At 44.6% G+C, this 27,662-nt stretch overlaps 1 protein-coding gene across 9 annotated transcripts in view; it reads right to left on the reverse strand.

Annotated features, from left to right (window-relative positions):
- The window catches only part of RNF216 (ring finger protein 216), a 165,076-nt gene that overhangs the window by 72,781 nt on the left and 64,633 nt on the right, over window positions 1-27,662 (reverse strand). For all 9 annotated transcript variants that reach the window (XM_077996128.1, XM_015133227.3, XM_077996126.1 and 6 more), the window contains 2 exons: window positions 26,292-26,440; window positions 25,322-25,400 (listed from right to left, as the gene is read on the reverse strand). In XM_077996128.1, the coding sequence (XP_077852254.1) occupies window positions 25,322-25,400; window positions 26,292-26,440 (228 nt within the window). The remainder of the gene's footprint in view (window positions 1-25,321; window positions 25,401-26,291; window positions 26,441-27,662) is intronic.

The raw sequence follows: 27,662 nt of genomic DNA on the forward strand, positions 1-27,662 counted from the left end.
AAAAAAAAAAAAAAAAAAAAGAAGAAGAAGAAAGAAAGAAAAGAAAGAAAATAAATTAAGGGGACATGATATGAGATTTTTAGAAATCAAAGAGTCCACTCACATCCACTTTTGGACAAAGATACTGTAGAAAGACTCTCATATTGGCACTTGTGTACCTAAATGACATCTTAAATTTCTAGGTCTAAAAGGCTGTGACAAGCCCCTCTGCCCCTTGTGAAATCCTGAGATTAACAGATCTCATTAAAGAAGAGGAAACCAACACAGAGAAATTAAGTGCCCCCAAATGACCAGGAAATCAAGAATGACAAAAATGCCAGTGTTTTATTTCCAAGCACCCAAGGAAGGACAAGATAAAGGAATCCACTAGCATTTCCAAGGACCTAAAGTTTAAAGGTGCTAAGAGTTTTGCAAACATCCCCTCCTTCAATCTTCAGACAACCCAGTGGGTGAGGTAGAGATCATGATCTCACTATTTTACAGATGAGGAAATCAAGTCACAAGGAGACTGAAGGATGTGCCTAGATTATGTAGGTTGTGTCCAGAATCTCGGACTGTCATGCCACAGTTAATATCTTGTTATACTCTTTTTTCTATTTTCCAGCAGGGAAAAACAGCTGTTTTGACAATTTTCACTTTGTTTGATGGAAAGAACTAGTGACTGCAAATGGAACCAAAGAGGTAATGAGAGCAGTAAATAAACAGTGGACATTTCTGCTCTACGTCCTGGATTCCCACAGTTGGCTGATGGTGACAACAGGCTTGCACTTTGCTGTTAAAAGCACAGAACTGTGTAAAACTGAAAGCATTTCCAAAATGATTAGTCTTCTTTCAATTACTGTTATATTGAGAGAAAAAGCACAGTAGAAAGCTGTTAAAATATAATCAGACAGTAAATCGAGCCAAGGTAAAAACTGTACATAACACAACAGACTCACATATCTGGAAATCATAAACAAGGAGCTGCTCCATTTCAGACAAACCGCATGTCAGGGGAAAGTGCCCAGCTACACCTCTTTTCTATCCTAAAGCTTTTTAAAAAAAATTTAAATGTTCGTATCTCTGTTGACACTAGGAAAAGAAGAACACATACTGCATGTGCTAAGAAATACAGTTTTTATAAACAAAAAGCAAAAACTCCCCTCTTGTCAGGCCTTCCCGCAGCAGTTTGTGTTTCATGTTAAGTTTTGAAGAAAAAAGTTAAAGCTGCGTGTATTTATCAGCTTTATCCTTTACATGTATACAAAGTGAGCAGAAGGCTCACTCTGCACACCTTACCTTGCTTTACTCATCTGACAGTGTATCTCCTGGAGACTTCCTTATCCATACTTATTATCAGGCTTGTTTTATTTTTATTTTTTTTGGACTGGGATATTTGTAAAACTGTGGGTGACTTAGGATTGGGCAATTCTCAGTTTATTTAGCTTTCTTATTACTGAAAGAGTTGCTCTTAATAAGTATGATACGAACTCTCAAATGACGATAACAGCTACTAACATTACTGTGCAGAGCACTGTGTTCTTGAATACAAAATTTAAGTCTGAACTCAATGTTGATTGAATGAGAGAAGTGGGAAAAATGTTCACAAAACTAAGTAAAGGAAATATTCCTTTTTCCTCAAGTGAATCTGAGAAGCCTGGCATCTTACTTGGTTCTGCTGTGGCTTCGTGTCTCATAAAAGAACAGGCTGCCGATTCTGTGAAACAAAATGATATCCTATGATATGGCACCACCATCAGTGCCTCGTGAACCAATGTGGAGAACCAAAAGCACAGGAGGAGGCGGAAGGGGGTCCTGGAGTGCAGCGCTGAGGGTCTGGGCAGATGGATGCTTGAGCGGGGGTGCAGAGGGCAGGCCTGGCTCCAGAAGCTGATATGGCAGCATTTCGGCTGGTTTGTGAGGTATGGGAAAAGTGACAGAAGTTACGCTCAGTTTTTATAACCATGACTCACTCCAAGACTTTCTCAACAATGATCATATTTATAGTATTAAAAAAAAAAAAAGAAAGAAAAGTGAAAGGCAAAACATCCTAAGCTGAGGAGGCAGGGCACCTAGAAACCCACATCCCTTCTGCTGTCAAGTGATCAATGATTTCCCACTTTCTGGAGGCCATTTTCTTAAAAAAACAAACAAAAAAACCCTAGGCTCGTAGTCAAGCAGTTTTCCTTCTCTCTTGGACTTCCTACAAGTTTTTAAAGCATACGAAATGTAGTTTTAGGGCTGTAAATTCATGACAGACTTGAGTAAAATAATTTAGACATGCAGAGTTTAGGAAATAGTACAAGGGCCAGGTGTGGTGGTTCACACTTGTAATCCTAGCACTTTGGGGGTGCTGAGCTGGGTTTATCACCTGAGGTTAGGCATTCAAGACAAGCCCGGCCCGCATGGCAAAATCCCGTCTCTACCAAAAATGAAAAAAAAATTAGCCAGGTGTAATCCCAGCTACTCGGGAGGCTGAGGCAGGAGAATCACTTGAATCCGGGAAGCGGGGGTTGCAGTGAGCCTAGACCGCACCACTGCATTACAGCCTGGGTGACTCCGTCTCAAAAAAAAAAAGAGAAAGAGAAGAGTGAACAGGTAACCCCCATTGTTTGCTGACTTCACCTGTATTATATTTTACTTACATCTTTAAAGATTTTATGGCCGGGTGCGGTGCATGGCTCATGCCTGTAATCCCAGCACTCTGGGAGGCCGAGGTGGGCGGATCACCTGAGGTCAGGAGTTCAAGACCAGCCTGGCCATGGTGAAACCCTGTCTCTACTAAATATACAAAAAATTGGCTGGGCATGGTGGTGTGCACCTGTAATCCCAGCTACTTGGGAGGCTAAGGCAGGAGAATCGCTTGCACCTGAGAGGCGGAGGTTGCAGTGAGCCGAGATCACGCCATTGCACTCCAACCCGGGCAATAAGAGCGAAACTCTATCTCAAAAAGATTTTAAAGACCCTTTTTATTTCCTGTTCCTCTATAAGCCATGTTAGCAATCCTCGGAAGCTAGGTCAATTTTAGTGATTGACTGCTTTATTAAGGTTTCCCAGGTAGTATTAAAGACCTGGAATGTATCAGCCGCTGCAGCAGAATGAAATTCTCCTCTCTCTGCACCATATACCACTTAGACAGGGGAGGAGGCTCCACCTTCACCTCCCCTAGAAACTTCAGCAGCTCCCATCAGCAATGCTTTCCCTGTACATCTGCAAGCATCACATAATCCTACATAGTAAGCAGGACTGGCATTGTATATCCTATTCTACAGAAGAGCAAACAGAAGTCCACAAAAGGAGGGGAAATGCCCAGGGCTAGTGAGAGGCAAAGTGAAGATCTCACCCTTCTCTGTCAATGCTCCTGCAATACAGCCCACACTAGCGCTCATGCCCCCTGACAGTCTGCAGGGATGTAAACATGCATATTCTGCCAGGACAGTTCTGCCACACCAGCCTGACACTTGATAACATGCACATGTGCAAAATGTACACATTCGTCATGGAATTGCGATTTGGGGGCTGAAAACTTACAGATGAGTCAACTTGGACTCCGTGGTTCAGGGCTTATCCAACACGCAGCCGGGAGAGGCTGAAGCGCCACCTTCACACACCCTCTGCAGCACCTTTTCTGCCACTTGCTTGTCTCTTCCCAGCTCACACGGCCGTGCAAAGAACTCTGTTCTCACGGCCATGTTTTAAGTTCCGACAGAAGCACACCCATTTCTCTAACCTTGTGTGTAGATGGTGAGCCTGGGGTGATCAACGTGAAGAACACTTCTGCTCATGCCAACAGGGTGCTCTGCCAGGTCTACCCATGGTGAAGGGGAGACAAGCCACCTGACACCTCGCCACCCTGGCCGACAGCAGCAGTTGACTGCTAGGACACTGTCTTGTGACCCACTTTACTCCCTGCTCCTTACTTCTTAGTTATAAGCAGTAATTAGTAATGTCAGTGTTCCTGTTCTGGCTGGATTGCTCCAGGCCCATTAATAATACAAGAGCAGGAGCAGATGAATGCGTAAGTGTACAAGAGAGGTTTCAAGGTTAAAAGTAGTAATGGAGAGAGCTATGGTGGGGGCGGGGAAGACAGTGCTGATATCTGCAGAAGAGGTGGGGAGAGGGGGAATGTGTGTGTGAGAGAAACAGGGTATGTGTGTTAGTTTTAAGTCTATTCTTTAAAATGCCCAGCTTCTCTTTAGGGGTAACATGTATGGCAAAACATAACTTCTTAGTGTCCTCAATCAAGTGAAGTACAATCTTCTATCTGGCATGGACACATGGTTCTGGCCACCCAGCAGGGAGTCCATCAGTACTAACACTAGATACTGGAGAGCTACTAGTGTATGAAATTGAGGTCAGAGGAAACTATACCAATATCCTTCAAACATATTTTCGATGTTTAAAATAACTTCTCTTACAGAAGGCAATGCCTGCTTGCTCAGCAGAATTGCTACCTTCCCACTTAATGCTTTTACAGTGAAAGTCAAGACAAGTAATGAAGGACAGACCCTGGGGCCGACAGCCAGGCCCTCCTACTCTAGTGGAAGAGATAGAATACTTTATATTGTTACAATTGCCTCTGCATCCCTACAAATCTCCACGTTTTCAAGGAGGGATTTCAAAAGGTACAATTTCCGACATTCCTACCTAGAGCTTTGCTAAAAAATTGAATGACAGCAAATAAGCCTGCAAATTATGCCTAGAAAAGGCTTAGTATGGCTATTTGAAAAATATTTGCTTGGGAGATGGAAGAGGGAACTATGAATCGAGGCTGGCAGCCAAATGTGAATTCTTTAGTTGTTTATATCTACATTGCCTTCTAAGCAGACAAGGATTTGCCACTAAGCCTTTTACTTGTTCCTCACATACCAAAAGCTAACTGTTTTACATACTAGGAAAGTAACAACTTTATTTGCTGATTTCGCAACCCAAACTAAACATTTTAAAAAAGTGGTCATAGCAACGCTGGGTGAATCAGAACCCATCCTTATTAGTCAGACATACTCTGTGGGAAAAGGCAGCAGTTGGAAGCAGTCTTGAATTCTAACTACTAAAAGCCATACTAATTCCCGTGGGGCTCTGACTTCTGGTCCAAGGTCTCTCACTGGCTGCATCCTGTCCAGCAGTGCCTGAGCTTGCGCTGCAAGCAGGGCCTGTGCAGAAGGCGAGTGAGGAGAAACGCAGAGCTGCTGAGTTCCAGCTCCTTCCACACACCACAAAACCCATCCCTCACCTCCAGCACAAGGCAAGGCACTCCTTTTTAGGTAGTAAAATAAGCCTACCAACAAACCAGAATAGCTTGGAGCTTGAAAATATACAAGCACATTTTAATAATTACATTTCTATTTTTCAAGTTATCTTAATAAAAACAAAACAAAAATTCTTTTGCTCATGTTCAGACATGACTAAGTTAATGACAATGGTTGTAAAAAAGTGACACACACATCCTCCTCCTCCCTTGACCCTTGGTGAGCATCCCCAAAAGCGATCCACTGCTATCCATTTCTTATCTATCCTTCCAAATAGATTTTATGTCTGTATTAGCAAGCATCTCTTCCTCCTCCCATTTAAGACACAATTGTGGGCATACTACACCCATTGTTCTACATCTTGCTTTTCTCACTTAATATCTTGGAGACAGCTTCATATTTGCACAATGGGATTCCACGTCATTCTTTTAAATGCTATGGTATATGCTAGGGGCTGAAAAACTACAGCTCGTTGGCCAATCTGGCCCTCTGCCAATTTTTTTGTAAATATAATTATACTGGGACACAGCCACATTCATTTGTTTACATATTGTCTGTGGTTACTTTCACGCTACAAAGGCAGAGTTAGGTAGCTGGGACAGATACCATATGGTCCGCAAAGCTTGAAATATTTACAACCTTGCCTTTTACAGAAAAAGTCTGCTGACCCCTGGTACGGATGTTTACAGAAAAAGTCTGCTGAACCCCAGTATGGATGCTGACCCCTAAGTATGGACCTCCACTGTACAGATGTACCAAAATGTACTGAAATTGTTCCCTGCTGATGGGTATTGCATTGGATATCCTTAAGAATAAAATTAAACTCCTTTAATGCTGAGCAGCTCCAAGACATTTGAGGAAGGAAAGAGCAGGAACTAGCTAGGAAGAAGCCGGCATGAAGAAGCCAAGCTTAAAGAGGGAACTTCAGAGCAAGCTACAACCTCCCCAAGTGTCAATTCCTCTTTTTAGAGGAAGTAAGAAGAGAACTGTAGGTCTTTTGATAAGAGGAAATTCCCCTTTGCTATATCAAAGCTACTCCCTGTGCTTGTGTTGTTCTAAAGTTAGGCAAGACTGCCTGAAGCATACTGTGACCAAATTAGGAAGCAAGAAGGCTGATGTCTCTAAAGCTGGTCACCCATGGCCAGGCTGCCCAGGCACGCAAAGACAGAGATGGACGCAGGTGGAGACTGTCAGGCCAACAAGGAGATGCTATTTGCTTAAAAAATCGACCTTAAAAATGATACTTAACGAAAATTAATAACTGCTCTATAAGATGGAATTCACTTGCTGTTGTTGACCAAAAAAAAGGCTTCTAAGGTTTCCACAAGCAAAGAACATGAGAGCAGCACAGTGAGACGAATGCTCCCAGGCATCATCAGTTTATTCCAAAGGCAGTGAAGGTCTTGGAAAGTGCCAGGGAAATTATACCACTTCGCTCTTTGATAGATTGAGATAGTCAGTTTTACACTATTGAGAAAAGAAGAATCCAGAAAGGTCTTACTAAAAAGGACATTTTGTAAACTTTCCATTTTAGGACTGCCTACCCAATTTATTTGCTGGAATGGTTTTCAAACAAGTATTTCAGCTTCAAAACAAGGTCTAGGTATGCAGTACTTGAATCATTCACACTGAGCTTGCTTCAGCCACTGCTACTCAATGATATTCTCTTTCAGGAATGACTTCTGAGTTAACTTTTGGTTCCGAGCCAATAAGCTCAAAATCTATTCTGACCACCAGCACTATCTGGGTAACGACGTTTGACCTTGAAAATCCTTGCTTTCCTCCAAAACTTCCAGATCAGCAAGATTCTTGGACACAATTTTTATTCCCTTGGCAATGTGCTTAGTTCAGTTCCAGCATCTGCTATGAAATCAGTCAGTCGGAATTAAGGTAAGTTTAAACGACAAAACAAATCTCAGTTCTTGTTTATAGGAAAACCTTCAAGGAAGCCAAGCAAAAGGATGAGGCCCACTTGTGGCTCAATTTGAGTACCTGCTTGCCTTGGAGAAGAGATCTGTGTGGTGGCCATGCCCTTCAGCCTGTGGAAAGTACATTCTCTGCAGCTGCGTAGCTTTTGTTGGGCTGGTCTCCTGGTCTGCCAGGGTGCATGGGGCAGAAATCTTACAGCCACTGTCTCAAAGTGTTTGAGGTGTTGTCAAAATAGCTAAGCATTTGCCTACCACCTACCTGTTTTGATTTTGAACATTTATTTATAATCATCTAAAGGACCCATACATTTTATAGAAAAGACAATATACTTTCCAAAGACTCTGGTTAACTGACATGCAAATCCACCAACTAAGAACTATATTTCTATTAGTTAAGGCTTCTGTGGCTCAACTTCAACTGAGCCAAAATGTACACTAACGGGCCACTGGGGACACAGATGGGTTAGGGAGCTATCCCTGAACCCAAAGTTCATACATAACCAAGAGACAAAAGTTTGGTGACTTCAAGCTACACGAAGTTAGCACTTAACCTATCCACGGTTCTTCTTCATCTGTACAATAAGCAGGTCCGAGTTATATGACCTCCTGGGTCCCACTTATAAATCTAACACCTACAATTCCAAGTCAAGAGTACCAAATACCAATATACAAAACCACCTGCGCAGACCCAGTGCAGCAACTTGTACAAAGGTTTGAACCATGCATTCACACGTCCAGCAGCCAGAGAGACGAAAACGACACGCCAGCCTGTCCTGACCTCACACTCCCCAGTCTGAGGGCCCGGCAGAAGCGCCACATCGCCTTCCTCTCCTGTTTTTTCTTATGGCTGCTGCCACCTCGGAGCCTGGACTAAGAAAGGCTGTAGGCATGGGGTGAGCACGGCTGCGCCTACTGCTGAGAGCGCCTCTCCCTGCCGGTCTCCTTCTCTCTCTCTGCAGAGCAGAAGACTCCGTGGCTATAGACAAGTTCTGTTGTCCTTTTATGGTAGAAAAATGAATTGCTTGCTAACAGTGGTGCCGAGAGAGATGACAGAATGGAAAGTTGTCATTTGTTGTGGTTTTGGCAGCCACAGAATAGTGTTCTCCCCTAGTCATCCTTGGATGGATGGTGCACACCAGGCATTCACAGAGGGAAAAGCAAAACCCCTGGTCAAACTGTTCCCAGATGTGTTCTTCCCTTGCTTTGCCTGTGAACGGATGTGTTTATCAATGAATGGTGTCAAGCCCCATTGTGGAAATGTACTTTTTACAAAATAAGGTATCAAAAGGCTGTTTGTGTTGCACTGAAAGACTAAGCAGAGGTGCCCCAGAAAACATGTTTCCCGTCAGAACGCATCCAAGGAACAGACTTCATTTCCTCACACAACAAGGATGTAGGACTGGGCTGGGCACGGCGGGGACCCCACTTGAAGGAGTGGCTGTGGCTCTCAGCACAACCCAGCAAAGCCTTGATCCCTGACTCCCAGGAGGCATGGAAAGACAAGAAAGCAGTCACCAGCTCCAGACAAATCCAGCCCAAGGGGAAACACACTGACATCCAAAGTCCCTGTGGTGACGAACAGCAGTTGGTACCGCATGGCCTTAAATTGTTTGTATTTCTGTCAGGAGGCCCATGGAAAAAAAAGCAGGGCTCTCAGCAGTTGGGAAAACATGTTGCAAAAGGAGAATTAAGCAATTCTCTGTATGCACATCACAGAGAAATTAAGCTGATCTGAGTGAGAGAAATTAAGCTATCCAACATGCCTTCGGCTGGAAAACAAGCCTTTTTAAATGAGTGGGGAAAAAACTTGTGAAGGTTACATGGTTTCCTCCTTATGTAAAGCACCTGAGGACTAAAACAAATTCACTGGCCAGTGGGAATGCAGCAAAGCAGCAACTGCCCAATGATCTACTCCAGGGCAGTCACACACACCAAAGGAAGGAGGAGCAGGCTGGGGCAGCCTCCTAGACACCAGTGCCCAAGATCGTGTCCAATGGCCTCGTGTCGGCCGCTGTTCCCCAAAGCCTCTTCCTTGGCCACTGCCATCCTCGCTTTTGACTACTGCCCTGTGTCTCCCCTCTTGCCCCCAACCTGCCCTTAGAACCAGGTTCCTTCAGGCCAAATCCCACCTAGGCCTTCTGGAAAATGGGAAAAGTAATCACCTGCAACACTGTACGAACGGGCTCCGGGAAGGTTGTAGAAGGACCGCGCGTCCCCAGCTTACCTGCAATAACTTGCCATAGTAACTACATGGCCAAGGTGTTCCAATTCTCTTGATATTCTATATCTGATCTCTCCCTCCCTCCCTCCCACTCCCTTTCAAGGATCTACAAAATTCACCCTCCCCCAACCAGTATGTGACCCCACTGGGTCCCTCCATTACCCCAGCAACAGCTCCAAGGAGGGGGATAGAGGAAGTCTCCAGGATAAAATACACCCTCCTTGTTTTGTTCTGTGTTGCAAAGTCCTCAACAGGGTCTGTTTATCATCAAAGTCCTACTTCCTTCTGCTCTGGACACACCTGTCTACTGGCTGACCCTTCACCCAGCTTTGCTTGTGTCATTCTCTGGCCCTGGAGTAAAGCTCTCCCCATCTCCGCCAATAAGACCCCACTACGGCCTGGTTAGGCCCAGACTCAGGTCACTCATGCAGAGCTGCATGTTCCTCACAGCAGTCACCATCACTCTCTCATACCACTGATGGTCAGTTAGGGCCATGGCTGCCCTTTCTCTTTCTTACTCTCTTTGGCACAGAAATGCTCAATACATATTTGCTGAACGAATGACCAGACTTCAACCAAAGCAGAAATCAGCCCACATGTCTCCACATAGGCAGATGATAGGCAGCTGGTAATGATAGTGTTCAGAGAAGATGAAGTGTCAGGCAGGGTGAGGGGCAAAACCTTCATTGGCCTCTTCTGCACTATGGCTGGGCTAAGGATTTTTTATTCTTTTGTTTGTTTAAAGAGATGAGGTCTATGTTGTACAGGCTGGCCTCAGCCTCCTATGCAGCTGGGACCACAAGTGCACACCACCACTCCCAGCGTGGGGAAAGATTTTGATGGAGTCCAGAGACAGAAGGTGGAGAAAGGAAGAAAGAATCTTCACAGCAGTTTAAGGGCTTAGGATGCAAGGGTGTTCGCCTGGAGAAGACAGAAGCTAGGAGCAGAACAGGTTAGGTCAGAGTGGCAGGTACTGGCCTTGAGGGTGAAAAGTAGGTTTTTACGGGAGGCAAGAAGGCCTTGAAGCTAAGAGGGCTGTGGGAACATGAAATGTTTTTAGCAGCGAAGTCTAATAGAGCAGGGGAGAGAAGGGCAAAAGGACAAGCTGTAGTCAAAGATGAGAGGAAGAAATTGTGATCTATTTCACTCTCTTTGGGCTAGAATCTGGATCAGCTTCTCAGACACAGGCAGCTTTTGAAACTTAAAATGCTTTTCATACAAGCTTCTGATGGGAAATAAAACTGAAAAAAAAAAGTACTTTTATGAGGCTATGGGGATTTCATCTGAGAAACTCTCTTAGCCTGTTTCTTTTTGAAAAGCAAATGCCAATCCTTGTTTAAAAATCTTCAGTTTTCGGCCGGGCGCGGTGGCTCAAGCCTGTAATCCCAGCACTTTGGGAGGCCGAGACGGGCGGATCACGAGGTCAGGAGATGGAGACCATCCTGGCGAACACGGTGAAACCCCGTCTCTACTAAAAAGTACAAAAAAACTAGCCGGGCGAGGTGGCGGGTGCCTGTAGCCCCAGCTACTCGGGAGGCTGAGGCAGGAGAATGGCGTAAACCCGGGAGGCGGAGCTCACAGTGAGCTGAGATCCGGCCACTGCACTCCAGCCTGGGCGACAGAGCGAGACTCCGTCTCAAAAAAAAAAAAAAAAAAACTTCAGTTTTCTAGAAGTCACAGAGTTTGGGCTAGAGAGACACTTAAAAGGTCATCTGGGGTTTCTTCTGGTTGCAGCTGGACTGCATGTAAGCAGTTGTCCTACAGCAAGGAGGATCTGTTACAGGCTGTACAATACTCTCAACACAGAACCCCAGGCTTCCTGGGAACCCAATTCATTGGATGAAGTCTAGCGAGCTGTCTTAGATTCTTTTATACACACACGCACACATATATACACATGCATGCATGCTGGAGTGCAGTGGCACCATCATGGTTCACAGTAGCATGGATCTTCTGGGCTCAGGTGATCTTCCCACCTCAGCCTCCTGAGTAGCTGGGACTACAGATGCACAGCACCATGCCTGACTAATTTTTTTTTTTCTATTTTGTGTAGAGACGAGGTTGTGCTTTGTTGCCCAGGCTGGTCTTGAACTCATAGCCTCAAGTAATCCTCCTGCCTCATTCTCCCAAAGTGCTGGGATTATAGGCATGAGCCACCGCGCTGGCCTCTTGGATTCTTCATAGGTAGTTTAAGTCTGTTTTCCCAGATAAGTTGGAAAACACCAGGTCCCTACCACTTATATAGAAGAATCTTGTGCAGAGAAACTACACAGGAAGCCTTTCCTCCTCTAGGATGAAGAACCCTTTAACCTTCCCACAAAAAGCTGTTGACATTTTCCTGTTATGTTACACATTTTCTCATCTCTTAAAAAAGTGAACAAGCCACAAAACAGAACATTTGAATAAGTGTCTTTCCAGTCCCCAAGAGTGAACTGGAAAGCAGCAAAGCAAATCAAAACACTGAGAGCACAGATAAAGCTAACACTGGAGAGAGCTGGAGTTTTGACCTCTTTTTTTTTTTTTTTTTTTGAGATGGAGTTTCGCTCTTGTTGCCCAGGCTGCAGTGCAATGGCTTGATCTCGGCTCACCGCAACCTCTGCCTCCTGGGTTCACGCGATTTTCCTGCCTCAGCCTCCCGAGTAGCTGGGATTACAGACATGCACCACCACGCCTAATTTTTGTATTTTTAGTAGAGACGGGGTTTCTTCATGTTGGTCAGACTGGTCTTGAACTCTCGACCTCAGGTCATCCACCCGCCTCGGCCTCCCAAAGTCCTGGGATTATAGGCGTGAGCCACTGTGCCCAACTTTGACTTTTTTTTTTTTTAAACTAACTGTTTATTGTAGAAAATTTTAAACATATACAAAAGCAGAGGATATAATGAACCCTATGCATCTGTTATCGTGTTTAATAATGATCGACTCATAACCAATTCTAGCTTATCTATACCCTACCTGTTCACTCATTCCCCCTTCTCCGTATAATTTTGAAGCAAATCCCAGATTACAAATAATTTCATTTATAAGTATTTCAGTTTGTATCTGCAAAAGATAAAGACTCTTGAAACTAATGCAGCATATCAAAATCACACCTAAAAACACAAATAACAATGAGAAACCCTAGATTGGACTCCTGATGCTGTCAATTCCTAGCTGTGTGACTTTGAGCAGATATGGAGTAAAAAGCCTCTAAAACCCAGGAAGAGTTTTATTAGCAAATACCTAGACCTCAGCCTGTTTTAACTATGATGCCAAACTCCCTGCTCAGGCTATTCTTCCCATACTGATACCCTGATGACCTGACAGAATTGCACACTAGCTTTTTGTTGTTCCTCACCCACAGCCTCAGCAGATTGGATTTTGTTTCTCATCACTGCTCTGCATTACCAAGGAGATTCGGAGTCCATCTTCTCAGGGGACATTAGCATGTTGTACAGAAACAGAGCACGAACTGTTACTTAGTTTCAGAAGAGATGGCAGGGACTGCTCCCTTAGCCTGTTACACTGGACATGAAGGGCAGCAGGCTTTCTGGGGCTAGGTGGTTGATTCCACTTATAATGATGTACTGGCCACAGATACAGACACACATTTTCTAACTGTGCTCTATGGGAAGGCCATGTGGCCTCTGGGGACTGGAGATGTGACACAGACCCTCTGTATTCTTTGTCTCAAAGTCAAGAAGACACTGACGAATAAAAGGCCTTTTACACTCTTGGCTACATTGCAATTGGAATCTGACCTTGAATTCAAGAATAAACACAAGAAATTCCACCCAACGGCAGCTTCAGCTCAGGCTTTGCTCTCATCTTGCTCGATGTGCTGAACACTCCTCTTTGCTACTGTTCCCCTTCTCCACATTCCCCGCCCTGACACAGACACCCACGGGACAGAGGGTGTTTTCATGCTTGTGGTATTACCATAGCAACAATTTCTCCTCTACCTGAAAGGCTGGAAACCCTGCAGTGCTCTGTGCTGAGAATGCAAAGAGGGAACACTATCACTCTGTACCTCAGCACACACCACAAGTCGCACATGTGCATTCACACACAGCCCCTTCTCAAGGACATCACAATGAGATCACGACAACAAATCAGGATGCTGACACCTAGCAACACAAAATCAGTGCAACGACAAAAAGGAGGCAAAACATTTCTTATAAAGAGGTATTTTGTAGGTTATCAATTCTTGAGGGATTTTTAATGTGAAATTTCTAACACGGATCTCTCCTTTGATGAGGCCACAGTCACAGAAAAATGTCATTAAATTATTTTAGTAAAATATACAAAGGAACTTAATAGGTGGTGTGTGGTTTCTAGAAAGAGGGCCGCTCCAAGCTTCCGATCTCCACAGGCTGTGACAAGCCTGAGAAGCAATGGCTAACTGGTACACAAAACCACAAAACAGAGCCACTTTATTTTAATAAAGTACCCATACAAACTCGTTAAAAATCCACAGAGAATCTTTTTCTGTAATTACTACAGACAATGTGTTTTAGTAGACACTAAAAACAACAACAAAGAGACAAGTAGGTGTGTCCATCCACTTCAAGGACAGTCCAAGGTGAGCAGCCCTGGCCTCCAAGCCTGCTTGCTGCTGTGGGTGGGCAAGATGACCAGTACCCTCCCAGTAGGACAAAAACTCATGCCCAATGCACCATGAAGACAAACCCTGGATTTCCATCTCTCCACTGTAACTAATTCGGAGTTCTCCAGCATAGTGTATCGCCGTCTTTGTTTCTAGGCCCTTCCTATACCCATTTCTTTTGAATGTCAACCCTGAGATTCCAAATCTTCTGGGTACGAATAAGAAATCAACATGAAACCTGAGAGGAGGGGCACAGCAGTGCTGCGGACCGAGAATGCAGACCCTGAGAGTGGGAGCAAACCCACGACAGCCTCTCCCAGCACGTGGCTCTGCCCAGGTTGCACAGGGCCTTTCTCTGAACTTGAACAACATGGACTAAAGGAGAGCTGTCATTTCTTATAGAATGTATTGGTTAGCAAAAATATCAGCTGGAAAAATCTAGCCCCTTTACATGGCAGGACACTGGGGAGCTGGTAGAAATGAGCTGAGTGGTGAGTGATGAGTCATCTTCTGCTCCCCAATGGGATTTTCCACCGGCCCACTTTAGGGGAACTCCATGCTCTTGTGGAAGCAGGTTGACAAAATTGGAGGCAGTTCCTCCTTTCTAGGATCTCCGTTCATCACCTGAGGCTGCACATCTGCACACACTGTCCCCACTGGGCAGCTACTACTTCGTGACACAAAGTGCCAGGCACTCGACTTGGCGCTTCACCCATGCTGTTTCCATTGGTTTTTCACACAAGCTCTGCGAAGTAGGTGCAACCATTCTTATTGTACGGGGAAAGGAAATGTGGCTTAGAGAGATCAAGTATTCACCCCAGGTCACAAAGCTAGTGAGCGGAGGAGATAGAGTTAAAGCATAAGTGAGTTTAATGTCAAAATCCCTTGTCTTAGCCACTGAGCTATACCGTTTCCCTCACTGTGATGCAGCAAAAGTCACGCATTTCCCTGCTACTCATGGCCTCACAGCACCCAGTGCTGTGCAGAGCTGCACATCAATGAACACTTCTCACATAAGGACTTCAAAAGAATTCTTGAAACAGAAAACTTACTATGAAAGCCCAGCTAAAGCCGTGTCCCAAACAATGCCTCTTCATATGAATGGAACAGGAGGTTTGTGATTGGTCTCCTGAGAAGGTGGAAACACTAACCCACAAAGACAACTCAGGACCAGAAGGGAGCCCCAGGATGTTGTCTGGGACAAGGAAAAGCCAGGTCCATTTCCTAAGGATCAGGGAGGTCGGCAATACCTAAGGCCCCAGGTCGCTGCTGGGTCCTCGGAGCCCATGCTGACTCTAGACTTCCTTGGCTCTGAAATGCAGGTGGGTGTGGGCTCTACCACCTGCCGGGGGGTCAGCATTTCGAGGGGAGAAACCTGAGGGGCTGCAGCAGCCCTGCAGAGGGAGTGGGAGTGGCAGCATAGGCCGTGTCCACTCACAGCTCCCAGCCTCCTCCAAGGCAGGCCAAGGGGAGAGGCAGGTGCTTCTACCATTAGCGTCTGACATGAGGGATAAAGGAGCTGGAATACAGGGGAAAAAACTATTTCCGTAGAGTCAAGCAGAAACAAAAATAAAGTTTTTGTTCATATTGGCGTTTTGGTTTAATGCATATGTATTCTTACCTTTCCCTATTTCGGGTTGTCAGCTCTCTCCCTTCTGAATAATCACTGAAACAGCAAGCATGGTATTTGACTCTTAATGGGAAGGCAGGGTGGGAAGAGAGGCAAGCAACATTTGCCTTTTATTATTTTTCTTCTTTAAAAGAATCTCACAAACACATTTACTCTATACTGTATTTACTGTGCTTCAATAGCAGGTAAGGGAAGAGGATGTGCTTGCGTGTGTAATTAACCAAAATCTTCCCAGGATCAAGAAGTCTGTGAATAGATTCACTATGCTTTCAAATTTTAAAAAGTGAAATTTTAGAAAGTGAAAACTGACAAAAGTACTCAGACACAAGTAGAGTTAAAAATCCTGAAGCCGCCTTGCTATGACGCCAGCCCTGCTCAGTACTTGATGGAAGGGAGGCTCACAGGGATGGTGTCTGTGACCCACTCTGAGGCTGTTTTAAGGCCGGGAGGCTTCCCTTTGGGTTCTCAGCTCTGCCATTTACCGTTACCTGACTTTAAACCAGTGTCTATTTTGTAGGGCTGCTGTGGGGACCAACATGAGCTGAGAGCTCTGTCAGGCACCCTACATGATATACCTGTAAGGGAGAGTCCTTCTGTGGCCTGAACCTGAAGCTCTTCAGAGCGACTCATGTTGAGCTCTGAAGGAAGTGACTCACCTCGGAGGAGCAAGGGCAGGTCACATTCCATGATGAGGAATTCTCACACCACCCTCCTTCATATTTGACTCACATTATGCAGCATGGACTTCCACTCTAGTAAATGAGTCCTCATTTGTGGGCTTAAAAATCTTTTTGTTACCCAGACATTTGGTTCCTGTCAACGCTACTTCCTGAATAAAGGTCTTCCCTGATAGTAGGAACAAGTGGCCCAAGCTTCATTCATCTCTAGATAAATGTAAAGGCCTGTGCTCAGCACAGGAGTCAGCTGACTGGCTGGGCCCCAAATTAGAGTGCTGTTAATAAGTGCCAACCACCCGCCATCACAGCTGGAGCTGCCCTGGCACTGATAGCTGGTCCACACTCATTTACATTTTCTTCACGCAGCCATGCAGCTACTGTAGGCGGCTGCAGATGCCTGTTTTTTAACCAACAAACTGGTTCATTGCAGATATGAATTTTGGTTGTACTTCATGGCTGTAAAGCTAATAACAGCAAATGCTACAAAGAATACGATGGGGCCTGGAAAGGGCAGAAAAACATAAGCAGGGAAGGAAGTTGGCAGGTAAGAAAGGATAAATAAATACAAGTGACACTGGGAAAAGATGGGTTGTTACACAACCACACACACATTCGCAGTTTCCACGAAAAGACTCCACACCAGATGTTCTTCAGTTACTCTGATTAAACTCTCACCACCTGATGGTCTCTCATCCTTAGCACTTGCTTCATGAGTGGGCCTAAACCTCCGCCTCGTGGCCCTAAGTTTCTGGAAAACTTGACTTACATACCTGTGAGTTTATAAAGCAAAGTTATGACTGTGGCAAGGCAGAAAAGACTCAACAGTGAAACTTCTGACTCTAAGAATATATACTCCAGAAGCATCACTTTCAAATCTCCTTTTATGTAACAGTCTTCAGTCCCACACCAAATATACCCAATTCATTTCTAAAAGCAGCACGCTGAAAACAAACTAATGAATTATCTGAGAACACACAAGGGAGCTGAGAGCCTTGACAAAAGCATTCCATCATATCAATGAAACAAAGACTCTCTCCATTTCATCAAAGATACAGTGTCTTATTCTTCAGGGATTCCAGAGGAATGATTCCAGCCATTCAAATCCTCCTCCAGAGAGCACATTAATATAAACGCCTCATTTCAGAACGACAAGTTTCTGAAAAGCCAACTGGAATTTATATTACTGGCAAATACATTGCAATGAGAAAGCAGGTGCCCTTACTCTCACACGGATCAAAATTAGCCTGTGGCTCATTTCTTAAATATCGGGAATCCTCAAAGATTAGCGAATGCTTTAGCCATCTTGCTAGAAAGAATGGCATAAGGAGAATTTGCACAATTAAGAAAGGTAAAAGTGTATGCGTTAATAACATGGACATCTTAGATGAAGTCTAAATGCATATAGTGGTTTGCTTTAGTACCTGAGCCTAAAAGAACTGTGTCAATTCTGCTTACAAAACAGGGTTTTGCTGACACACACTTTTCAAACACCCATGAGGAAGAAAACCCTTTCCTCACGGAGCATCAGTGCCACCTAGTGGCAACTCGTTCCACAGCCCACAAATAAGGACACAAGATTTAGGCATAAACAACTCCTCATCCAAAGGACAAGGTGGGACTTCTCTCATTCCGCCGGTAGTCACTGAGCCAGCTCCACCAGGCTGTCACTGCCTCAGGTCCCCATGTGATCACATTTTTCACTTTACTTTCCATAATGGGCCAAACACATAACCCTTACCCTAACATTAGAAACTAAAATGTGAATGCTATTATCCGTAGGTGAAAGTCAAGTTCTGAAGCATATTGTAATCGATCATGTAATCATAACACACATTCTCTCCACTGCAAAACATTGCTGAGGGGTATAAAAAGATGTGAATAAATGAAAAGACATACTTTAAACTTAGCATGGCCCAGCATTTCAAAGCTAATAATTTCCCTGATGGGCACCTTGCCCTCCACCTCTTTCCTCCTTTTGCTGCTCATTTCAGACTCCAAATTCTTCTTCTAGCCTAGATCTAGTCACTGATCTAGGGTCACCGATTTATGGAGCACCTATTATGTGCCAGGAATTGTAAAAACACATACACATTGGATGTCTCCCCTAAAATCTTAACATGTCTGAAACAAGAGTAACCTTCCCTCCTGAATCTTTTGGATTCCATTTCCGGTTTTGTAAACAGCATCATCAACTACATAGTGGCCTACACCAGACAAACCTGTGAGGCCTCTGGCCTTCTCCCCACCTTTACATGCAGCACATCACCTTCTAATCCTCTACGTCTCAAATCCGCCCCTGTTCTCCACCTCCAAGGGCAGTTATGGTCGTTAGGATCTTTATCCATTAGGATGTGCTAGGTTATGCTGCTGGAACAAACTCAAACCTCAGTAGCTCAAAACAGAGATTTTCTTCTCACTCATGTTGCATATCCCTTTTGGCAGAGGGAAAATAAAATGAACCATATGCCCTTTTAAAAAAAACCGCAGTAGGCTGGGTGCAGTGGCTCACCCTGTAATCCCAGCACTTTGGGAGGCCGAGGCAGGCAGATCACCTGAGGTCAGGAGTTCGAGACCAGCCTGACCAACACGGAGAAACCCCGTCTCTACTAAAAGTACAAAATTAGCCAGACGTGGTGGTGCATGCCTGTAATCCCAGCTATTCAGTAGGCTGGGGCATGAGAATTGCTTGAACCTGGGAGGCAGAGGTTGCGGTGAGCTAAGATCATGCCACTGCACTCCAGCCTGGGCAACAAGAGTGAAACTCCATCTCAACAAAAACAAAAACACAACACAACACAACTCAACCCAACCCAACACCACTTTGAGAGGCCGAAGCAGGCAGAGGATCATCAGGTCAGGAGATCGAGACCATCCTGGCTAACACGGTGAAACCCCATCTCTACTAAAAATACAAAAAATTAGCCGGGCATGGCAGCAGGTGCCTGTAGTCCCAGCTATGCACGAGGCTGAGGCAGGAGAGTCGCTTGAACCCGGGAGGTGGAGGTTGCAGTGAGCCAGGATTGCACCATTTTACTCCAGCCCGGGCGACAGAGCGATACTCCATCTCAAAAAAAAAAAAAAAAAAAAAAAAAAATTGTGGTAAAAACACGATACCAAATCTACCCAATTAACACATTTTTAAGCGTATAGGATCTATTAGCAAAATTTTCTACAGTTGATCTCTAAACAACTTCATCTTGCATGACCGAAACTCTCCACTGCACAGAGACTCTCCACTTTGCCTTCTCCCAGCCTCTGGCACCCAGGGTTCTACTTTGTGCTTCTATAAGTCTGACTACTTTAGATCCTGCATTTAAGTAGAATTGTGCAGTATTTGTCCTTCTGTGACTGGCTAATTGCACTGAGCACAATGTCCTCAAGGTTTATCTGTGTTGTAGTATGTGCCAGGAGTTTCTTTTCAAAGGCTGCATAATATACCACATTTTAATCATTCATCTGTTGAACATGTCAGTAAGTTGCTTCCATCTCGTGGCTACTGTGCACAATGCTGCAATGAACATAGGAACATGCTGAGATCCCTTCTCAAAGGATTTCAATTCCTTTCCATAGGCTGCCTTTTCACTCTGTTGATGGTTTCCTTTACTGAAAGCATTTTAGTAGTCTCACTTGCCTATTTTTTGCTCGTTACCTTGTTTTTGGTACTAAACTCAGGAAATCATTGCCAAGACTGATGTCATGAAGCTTTCCAGCTATGTTTGCTTCTAGTTTTTATAGTTTCAGGTCTTACACTTAAATCTTTAATCCATTTAAAAAGTTGATTTTTGTGTTACGGTATGAGATATGGTATCAGGGTCTAATTTCATTCCTTTGCATGTGGATATTCCGTTTACAGCGCACCATTTATCAAAGACTACCTTTTCCCCCAGTGTGTGTTCTTTGCACCCTTGTTGAGGATCAGCTCATCATAAATGTGTGCACTGTATTATGTGAGCACTGTATTATGTTCCATTGGTCTACATGTCTGCCTGTTTAAATTACTGTAAATTTGTAATGTTTTGAAGTCATGAAGCGTGAGGCCTCTAGCTTTGTTCTTCTTTCTTAAGACTGTCTAGGATATTTGGGATCCTTTATGGTTCTATATGCATTTTAGGCGTGTCTTTCCATTTATTTATGTCTTCTTTAATTATTTCAGCGATTTTTTATAGTTGTCAGTGTATAAGTCTTTCCCTACTCCTTGGTTAAGTTGTTCGTAAATATTCTAACTTTTCTGATGTATTATAAATTAGATTTTCTTAATTTCTCTTTTTGGAGTGTTTGTTAGTGTACAGAAATGCAACTGATTTTTTTTTTTTTTTTTTTTTTTGAGACGGAGTCTCGCTCTGTCGCCCAGGCTGGAGTACAGTGGCCGGATCTCAGCTCACTGCAAGCTCCGCCTCCCGGGTTCACGCCATTCTCCTGCCTCAGCCTCCGGAATAGCTGGGACTATAGGCGCCCGCCACCTCGCCCGGCTAGTTTTTTGTATTTTTTAGTAGAGACGGGGTTTCACCGTGTTAGCCAGGATGGTCTCGATCTCCTGACCTCGTGATCCACCCGTCTCGGCCTCCCAAAGTGCTGGGATTACAGGCTTGAGCCACCGCGCCCGGCCGCAACTGATTTTTATGTGCTGATTTTGTATCCTGCACCTTTGCTGAATTTATTAATTCTAACAAGGTTTTTGTGGAAACTGCAGATTTTTCTACGTATAAGATCATGTTATCTGTGAACTTACATGGAGATGGACGCTTTTGCTTTTTCCTGCCAAACTGCTCTAGCTAGGGCTTCCAGTGTTATGTAGCATGGAAGTAATGAGAGTAATGTCCTTGCTGTGTTTCTGATCTTAGTAAAAAAAAGCTTTTCAGTGTGTATTTTTTTTTTTTTTTGAGATAGAGTCTCACTCTGTCACCCAGGCTGGAGTGCAGTGGCACAATCTCCGCTCATCGCAACTGCAACCTCCACCTCCCTGGTTCAAGTGATTCTCCTGTCTCAGTCTCCCAAGTAGCTGGGATTACAGGCGCACGCAACCATACCCAGCTAAATTTTTGTATTTTTAGTAGAGACAGAGCTTCGCCATGTTGGCCAGGCTGGTCTTGAACTTCTGAATTCACGTGATCCACCTGCCTCGGTGTCCCACAGTGCCAGGATGACAGGTGGGAGCCACCATGCCTGGACAGTGTGTTCTTTAGTTCTCATATTTTGTGAATTTTCTTGCTGTTTGTGATTTCTAAGTTTATCACCTTGTGGCTGGAAAAGATACTTGGTATGATTTTGATTTTAAATTTGTTAAAACCTGTATTATGATCTAATATTTTCTATTCTAGAAAATGTTCCATGTGCAATAGAGGAGAAAATGTGTTTTCTGTTCCTGTTGGCTAGAATGTTTTGTATGTGTCTGTTAGGTCTATAATTTTATTCAAGTCAGCTGTTTCCTTACTAATGTTCTGCCTGGTGGTGCTAACAATAATTGGAAGTGAGGTATTGCAATCTCCTACTATTTTTGTGTTATTTTTCCCTTCGGTTGTCAATATTTGCTTCACATATTTGGGTGCACCGATGCTGGGCGCATATATGGATGGTCTCTAACAATGGTTTAATTTACACTTTTTGACTTTACTGTGGTATGAAAGTGATACACATTCAGTAGAAACTGTAATTCAAGTACCCATACAATCATTCTCTTTTTCACTTTTAGTACAGTATTTAATAAATTACATGAGATACTCATACTTTTATTCTAAAATAGGCTTCCTGTGAGATGATTTTGCTAAATCGTAGGCTAATCTAAGTGCTCAGGCTTTTGTTTTCCTTTTTTCAGGAGCTTGCAAGCTCTTGCTGCTTCTGGTGCCTGTCTGAGGTACCACAGGCCCTCTGGAGCTGCTGTAAGCTGCCCAGCTCTTTTTTGGCCTCAGCAGCTCCAAGGCATCTAGAGTTCATTGGGTTCTGCCAGCACTGAGTTGGGTGAGACAGAAGCCAGTCCCTCAGGCAGCCCCTTGAGAACTCCAAATGCTGGACACATGCTCTACTCTTCCCCTGGACCCAAAAAGCAGCCTTCTAGGTACACTGGACCGTGCCTATTGTACTGTGGGTCCTCTGGGGCAGTACAAGCCACCCAGCACCTAGCTTTCTCTTGTTCTCCGCAGCCCCCAGGGACCTAGACCATGCCAGGTCCCATCAGTGCTCCATCTAGTGAGAAAGAAACCAGAGTCTTGGGTGGGCTCCAGAAAACCTAGAATGTTGGACTCACGCTCCAACTCCTTCCCTCCAAAGAGAAGCAGGGAGAGGGCAATGAGGAGTCAGTATGTGCTAGTTCCACCATCCCATTTGTCTTCAGTGGTCCCCAACCTGTACCTTGAGCAGCCTCCTGAGAGGTCTGAATATTAGATATATGTTCCAGTCTTCTTTTTCCTCCCCATAAAGATGCCAGGAGTTGGGAGTTCCCTCCCAATCACACGGTGCTGTGCCAGGGGGAGGAGCTCTGGAGAGCCAGCATCACAAATTCCCCAGTCTTTGATGCAACTGGTTTCTGGATTTCTCACAGAGAGAAATGGTCCTTCCATTGTTGTTGAACTGGTATCTCTATGGGAAAAAGAGGGTCTGGGGCTTTCTCTTCTGTCATCTTGACATTATCCCACATGACATGCCTTTATGGTTTTTTCTGCAAGTGATCTAACTACTCACATGTTTCATTGGCCACAAGAAGATACATGGCTACCTCTAAGTTCAGCAGGCCATGTATATTCCTCCCACAGATAGAAACTAAAATATATGTGGTGTTCCTATTTGGGATGTTAAGAGCCCCTGGGAAGCTCTCATCAACATTCCAAGTTGACGCTCACTAGATGCTGTTCCAGACTCATTTGTGTCCTCAGGCTTTTATTTTTTAGACTCTTTTCTTTTAAAGACGGGGTCTTACTCGGTTGTCCAGGCTGGAGTGCAGTGGCACAATCATGGCTCACTGCAGCCTCAACCTCCTGGGCTCAACTGATTCTCCTGCTTCAGTCTCTTAAGTAGCTAGGACTATGGGCACACACCACCACTTCCAGCTGAGTTTTAAAATTTGTTTTCTAAAGACAGTGTCTCATTATGTCGCTCAGGCTGGTCTCGAACTCCTGGTCTCCTCAGTGATCTGCCCGCCTCAGCCTCTCGAAGTGCTGGGATTATAGGCATGAGCCACTGGGCAACAAATGCAGCTGCTTTTAAATGTCTTCAGGATGGGCGTGGTGGCACATGCCTGTGATCCCAGCTACTTGGGAGGCTGAGGCAGGAGAACTGCTTGAAGCCAGGAGGCGGAGGTTGCAGTGAGCTGAGATCATGCCACTGCACTCCAGCGTGGATGACAGAGTGAGACCCTGTCTCAAAATTAAAAAAAAAAAATGTCCTGAGAGAATAATGGTCTCTCCTCTTCTTTGACCTTCCCAATTGTACATAAGGACTTTCACTGGGAGACCTTATTTGAAACCTTACCAGGAAATGTAGTTCCCAGCTCCTTCTAAGCAACTCACGAAGACCCAAGAGGCGGTATAGTGCTGTACATTTCTCACCTGGACTACTCAATAGGCAAGTAGACTTCCCTGATATTTTACCTCTCCCCACCTTAGGACAGTGTGCTGCATGGGCCTGCCCCTGCTCAGCTTATGAGCCTCCTTCACACTCCTGGCACCAGTAAGCGTCCACACTGCTGCCACTCCTGGGCATTTCTCCATCTCCACTCCACCCCCACCCTTTCCATCCTTTGGCTACTTCCTCCCTATCTGCTGTGTCTTAGCGCAGGCATCACCTCCCCAGGCAGTCCAGCACCTGACCCACTGGAAGCACATAGGGAGAGGCCAGCACTCTGCTTTCTTATTTTTATTTTTAATGTTTTTTGAGACGGAGTCTCGCTCTGTTGCCCAGGCTGGAGTGCAGTGGCCGGATCTCAGCTCACTGCAAGCTCTGCCTCCCGGGTTTACGCCATTCTCCTGCCTCAGCCTCCTGAGTAGCTGGGACTACAGGAGCCCGCCAGCTCACCCGGCTAGTTTTTTTGTATTTTTTAGTAGAGACAGGGTTTCACCGTGTTAGCCAGGATGGTCTCGATCTCCTGACTTTGTGATCTGCCCGTCTCAGCCTCCCAAAGTGCTGGGATTACAGGCTTGAGCCACCGCGCCCGGCCTAGCACTCTGTTTTCTTAGAGTTGCAAGATGCCAGCGACTGTTGGGACAATTGTTATAGCAACAGCCTGGGGTGCGAACATATAAAATGGCCAGAAATATTAATGCTGAAAACAAAAGAAATAAAGTTTTGATCCATTAGTTTAGTTTCTTCTTCCTTTTCTAATCTCCACCTTAATTTCTTTACTTTCCCCAAGGCAAAGATATTGCAGTGTTCAACTCTCATCACCCAATTTTAGAAAAATGGCTTAGAACGTATTTGTCTAGGTGGATGCTAATATTCACTAAAAACTCTAAGTGGCTTCTAAATAGTTGACAAATTTTAAGACACTCTTAGTTCACAGAGTAGGTGCCAAGTTAAAGGGAAGAAAGATCTGCAACAGTAATGCGCCTAGACAGCTCTGTTCCCACCTGACACAGTCAGTTCTTATGAGGAGAAACAGTCAAATGAAAAACCTACCAGATGTGATGGAGATGCCACTATGATGCCCAGTTCTTTAATCAAAGAAGCGTCATCTGGACTTTGAAAATGGCAAAAGGTGTGTGTGTTTGTGCGGGGAGGGGTAGCAGGGGGTATGTGAGCATAGGTGGTAAAGAGAGCAAGCAAGAAAAATGTTGACACAGTGGAAGAAAAACTAAACACTTCCCACTTTACATTATAGTATCTGTCCTAAAGAAGATGATATAAAACAGGAATCCAGAGCTTTGTAACTGGAGTGGCACGAGTGGCTGCCATCTCAGTAACCATGTCAACCGTTACTCACGAAGTACTCATCCTCATTTGCTTATGAAAGGAAAGCACTCAAATCCTTCTTATACATCAGCGGTCAGGTAAACAGCAGATATCTGGGCCATGAGGGCAGCCCGTAATACCATAATATACATCTAGAAAAAAATTTGCCTCCCTACCTTTCGGCAGCGAGGATTAGGACAGCTGAACCTCTTCACATCACTGTCCAACAGAGCAGGAAAGCTACAGGAGGGGCACCTACAGTCAGAACAGCAGAAGTGACATTACTTCAAATATTAAAGACTGACTTGGTTCCAGCTCCATGTGGCTGTTCATATGAAGATGGAGTTTTGAGCTGGACATTCATATCCCCTTTATACTTGTTAGTTTTCCTGAAAACACAGATTGAGCCTCTTCTTTGTGCTGGCTCTTATCAGGAAACATAAACACCACCTGCGGTCCTGACTCAATATAAACCACTCAATAAACACAGCCTAATCTTAGTGAGAACTCCTTGCATATACCGATTTCCCTCCAGCCCAGGGCACCATGATTGTATCTATGGGCCAGAAGATCGGGGGTGCCAAGATATGTAGACAGAAGTTTGAGCTGCAGGCCAGGCGCAGTGGCTCACACCTGTAGTCCCAGCACTTTGGGAGGCCGAGGTGGGTGGATCACTTGAGGTCAGGAGTTGGAGACCAGCCTGGCCAACATGGCAAAACCCCGTCTCTACTAAAAAGACAAAAAAAAGCTGGACGTGGTGGTGCACACCTGTAATCCAGGCTACTTGGGAGGCTGAGGCATGAGAATAGATTGAACTCGGGAGGCGGAGGTTGTAGTGAGCTGAGATTGTGCCACTGCACTCCAGTACTCCATAACTGGGTGACAGAGTGAGATTCCATCTCAAAAAATAAAAAGAAGAAGTTTGAACCGCAGATTTTTCCATTAATAGAATTACTGGTTACTCAATGGTTTTGAGGTGTAAAAAATAAAAATAAATAAGTAAAATTAATGATAATCTTATTTCTCAGCAAGAAATGCCAAAAAACCTGGAAGATATACTCAATTTTCATCATCTGATGCAAGTGCCCAGGTAGTTTTCACAATGGGGAAGGGGTGGCAGATGGCACGCTCTGCCTGAGAACAAACCTGACAAGCTCGTCGGCGTAGGCTGCTGCAACCTCCTCCTCGGCTTTTCGTTCATAGTACTTATATAGGATGGTCTGGGGGAGCACCTTCTCCAGCTCACTGGTTGGGAACGAACACGTGCAGCTGCCTTCCATGCAGCTGAGCTCCGACTAGAAAAAGGCGAACAGGCAAAAAAGAAAAAAACCAACACCGTTTGTAGAAAAATAAAAAGCGTCAGTGGTTAAAAACATAGATCCTGAGACAGTAGAGCAAAGATCTCTCTGCCTGTTCGTCTCTGAGAAATCACAATTAAATCACAAAAACCATGAAACAAAAATCCAGTACATTTTTGATATCACTAGAGGACCTCTATCAGCCCAAATCACAATCCACAGAGATTGAAAGTGGAGCAAGGGTAAATGGCTTAGCAGACCAGAGAGAGAAGCCCATAACTTAGGGTCTGAAAAGGAGATGCTGGGGAGAAGTTGGTCCCCTCTACAGATATTAGAAAGCTGGAGACCCTCTGGAAAGCAGAGCTGAGTGGTGGGGAGGGGTGGGGACTCAAAGTAATAAACTGAAAACAGGGAGATGGGTGGAGCCTCTAGTTCCTACCCCCTTCAGAAGGAACTGGCTGACTCTGAGAGAAATGAGGAAGATCTGAACAGCTGGACCACAAGGCTCTGGCCTGGGAACCAGTCATAGAGAAGAGCAGAGCTGAGGGGGCCTGAAGTCAGAGTCTGAAATGAAGTCTGCATAATGAACAGAGAATTCTCCAGCCCCTTCCTCCCACTCAGTTTCAGAATATTGGAAAATGGACTCACACACACGAGGTAGGAGGCAGACTGAATCACCCCAGGGAAGAGACTTAAGGGCCATTCAGGTTCATAATATAAAAGTTAACTGGCTCCTAGGCACCTAGAGTCAAACCCACTGCTCTATAAGCCCCACTACTCACACTGCTTTCCAACAGCTCTTTAACATGAACAAAAAGTGTCAGACATGAGGAATGCATCCCACATGAAAGACAGACACCAAAGAAAACAAATGGAAAAAGACAACATCTTAAAAACAGCCAAAATTTATGAGGCATTTACCATGTGTCAAAGAGTAAGTTTATTAAATTCATGACCTCATTTAGCTTTCAAAACAATACTATGATTATTTCCATTTTACAGAGGAAGAAACTGAGGTTTAAGGCATTTAATGTGCTCAAGATCACAGAGCTTGTATGGCTGACGGGGGGCATGGCCCAATGCATTCTGCTTGACTCCAAATGTCATGCTCTTTGAAAAACAGAAACTTTATTTATTTATTTATTTTTCTGAGACAGAGTCTCGCCATCACCAAGGCTGGAGTGCAGTGGTGTGATCTTGGCTCACTCAGCCTCATGAG

The sequence above is a fragment of the Macaca mulatta genome, chromosome 3, assembly GCF_049350105.2.
Source record: "Macaca mulatta isolate MMU2019108-1 chromosome 3, T2T-MMU8v2.0, whole genome shotgun sequence".
NCBI lineage: Eukaryota > Metazoa > Chordata > Mammalia > Primates > Cercopithecidae > Macaca > Macaca mulatta.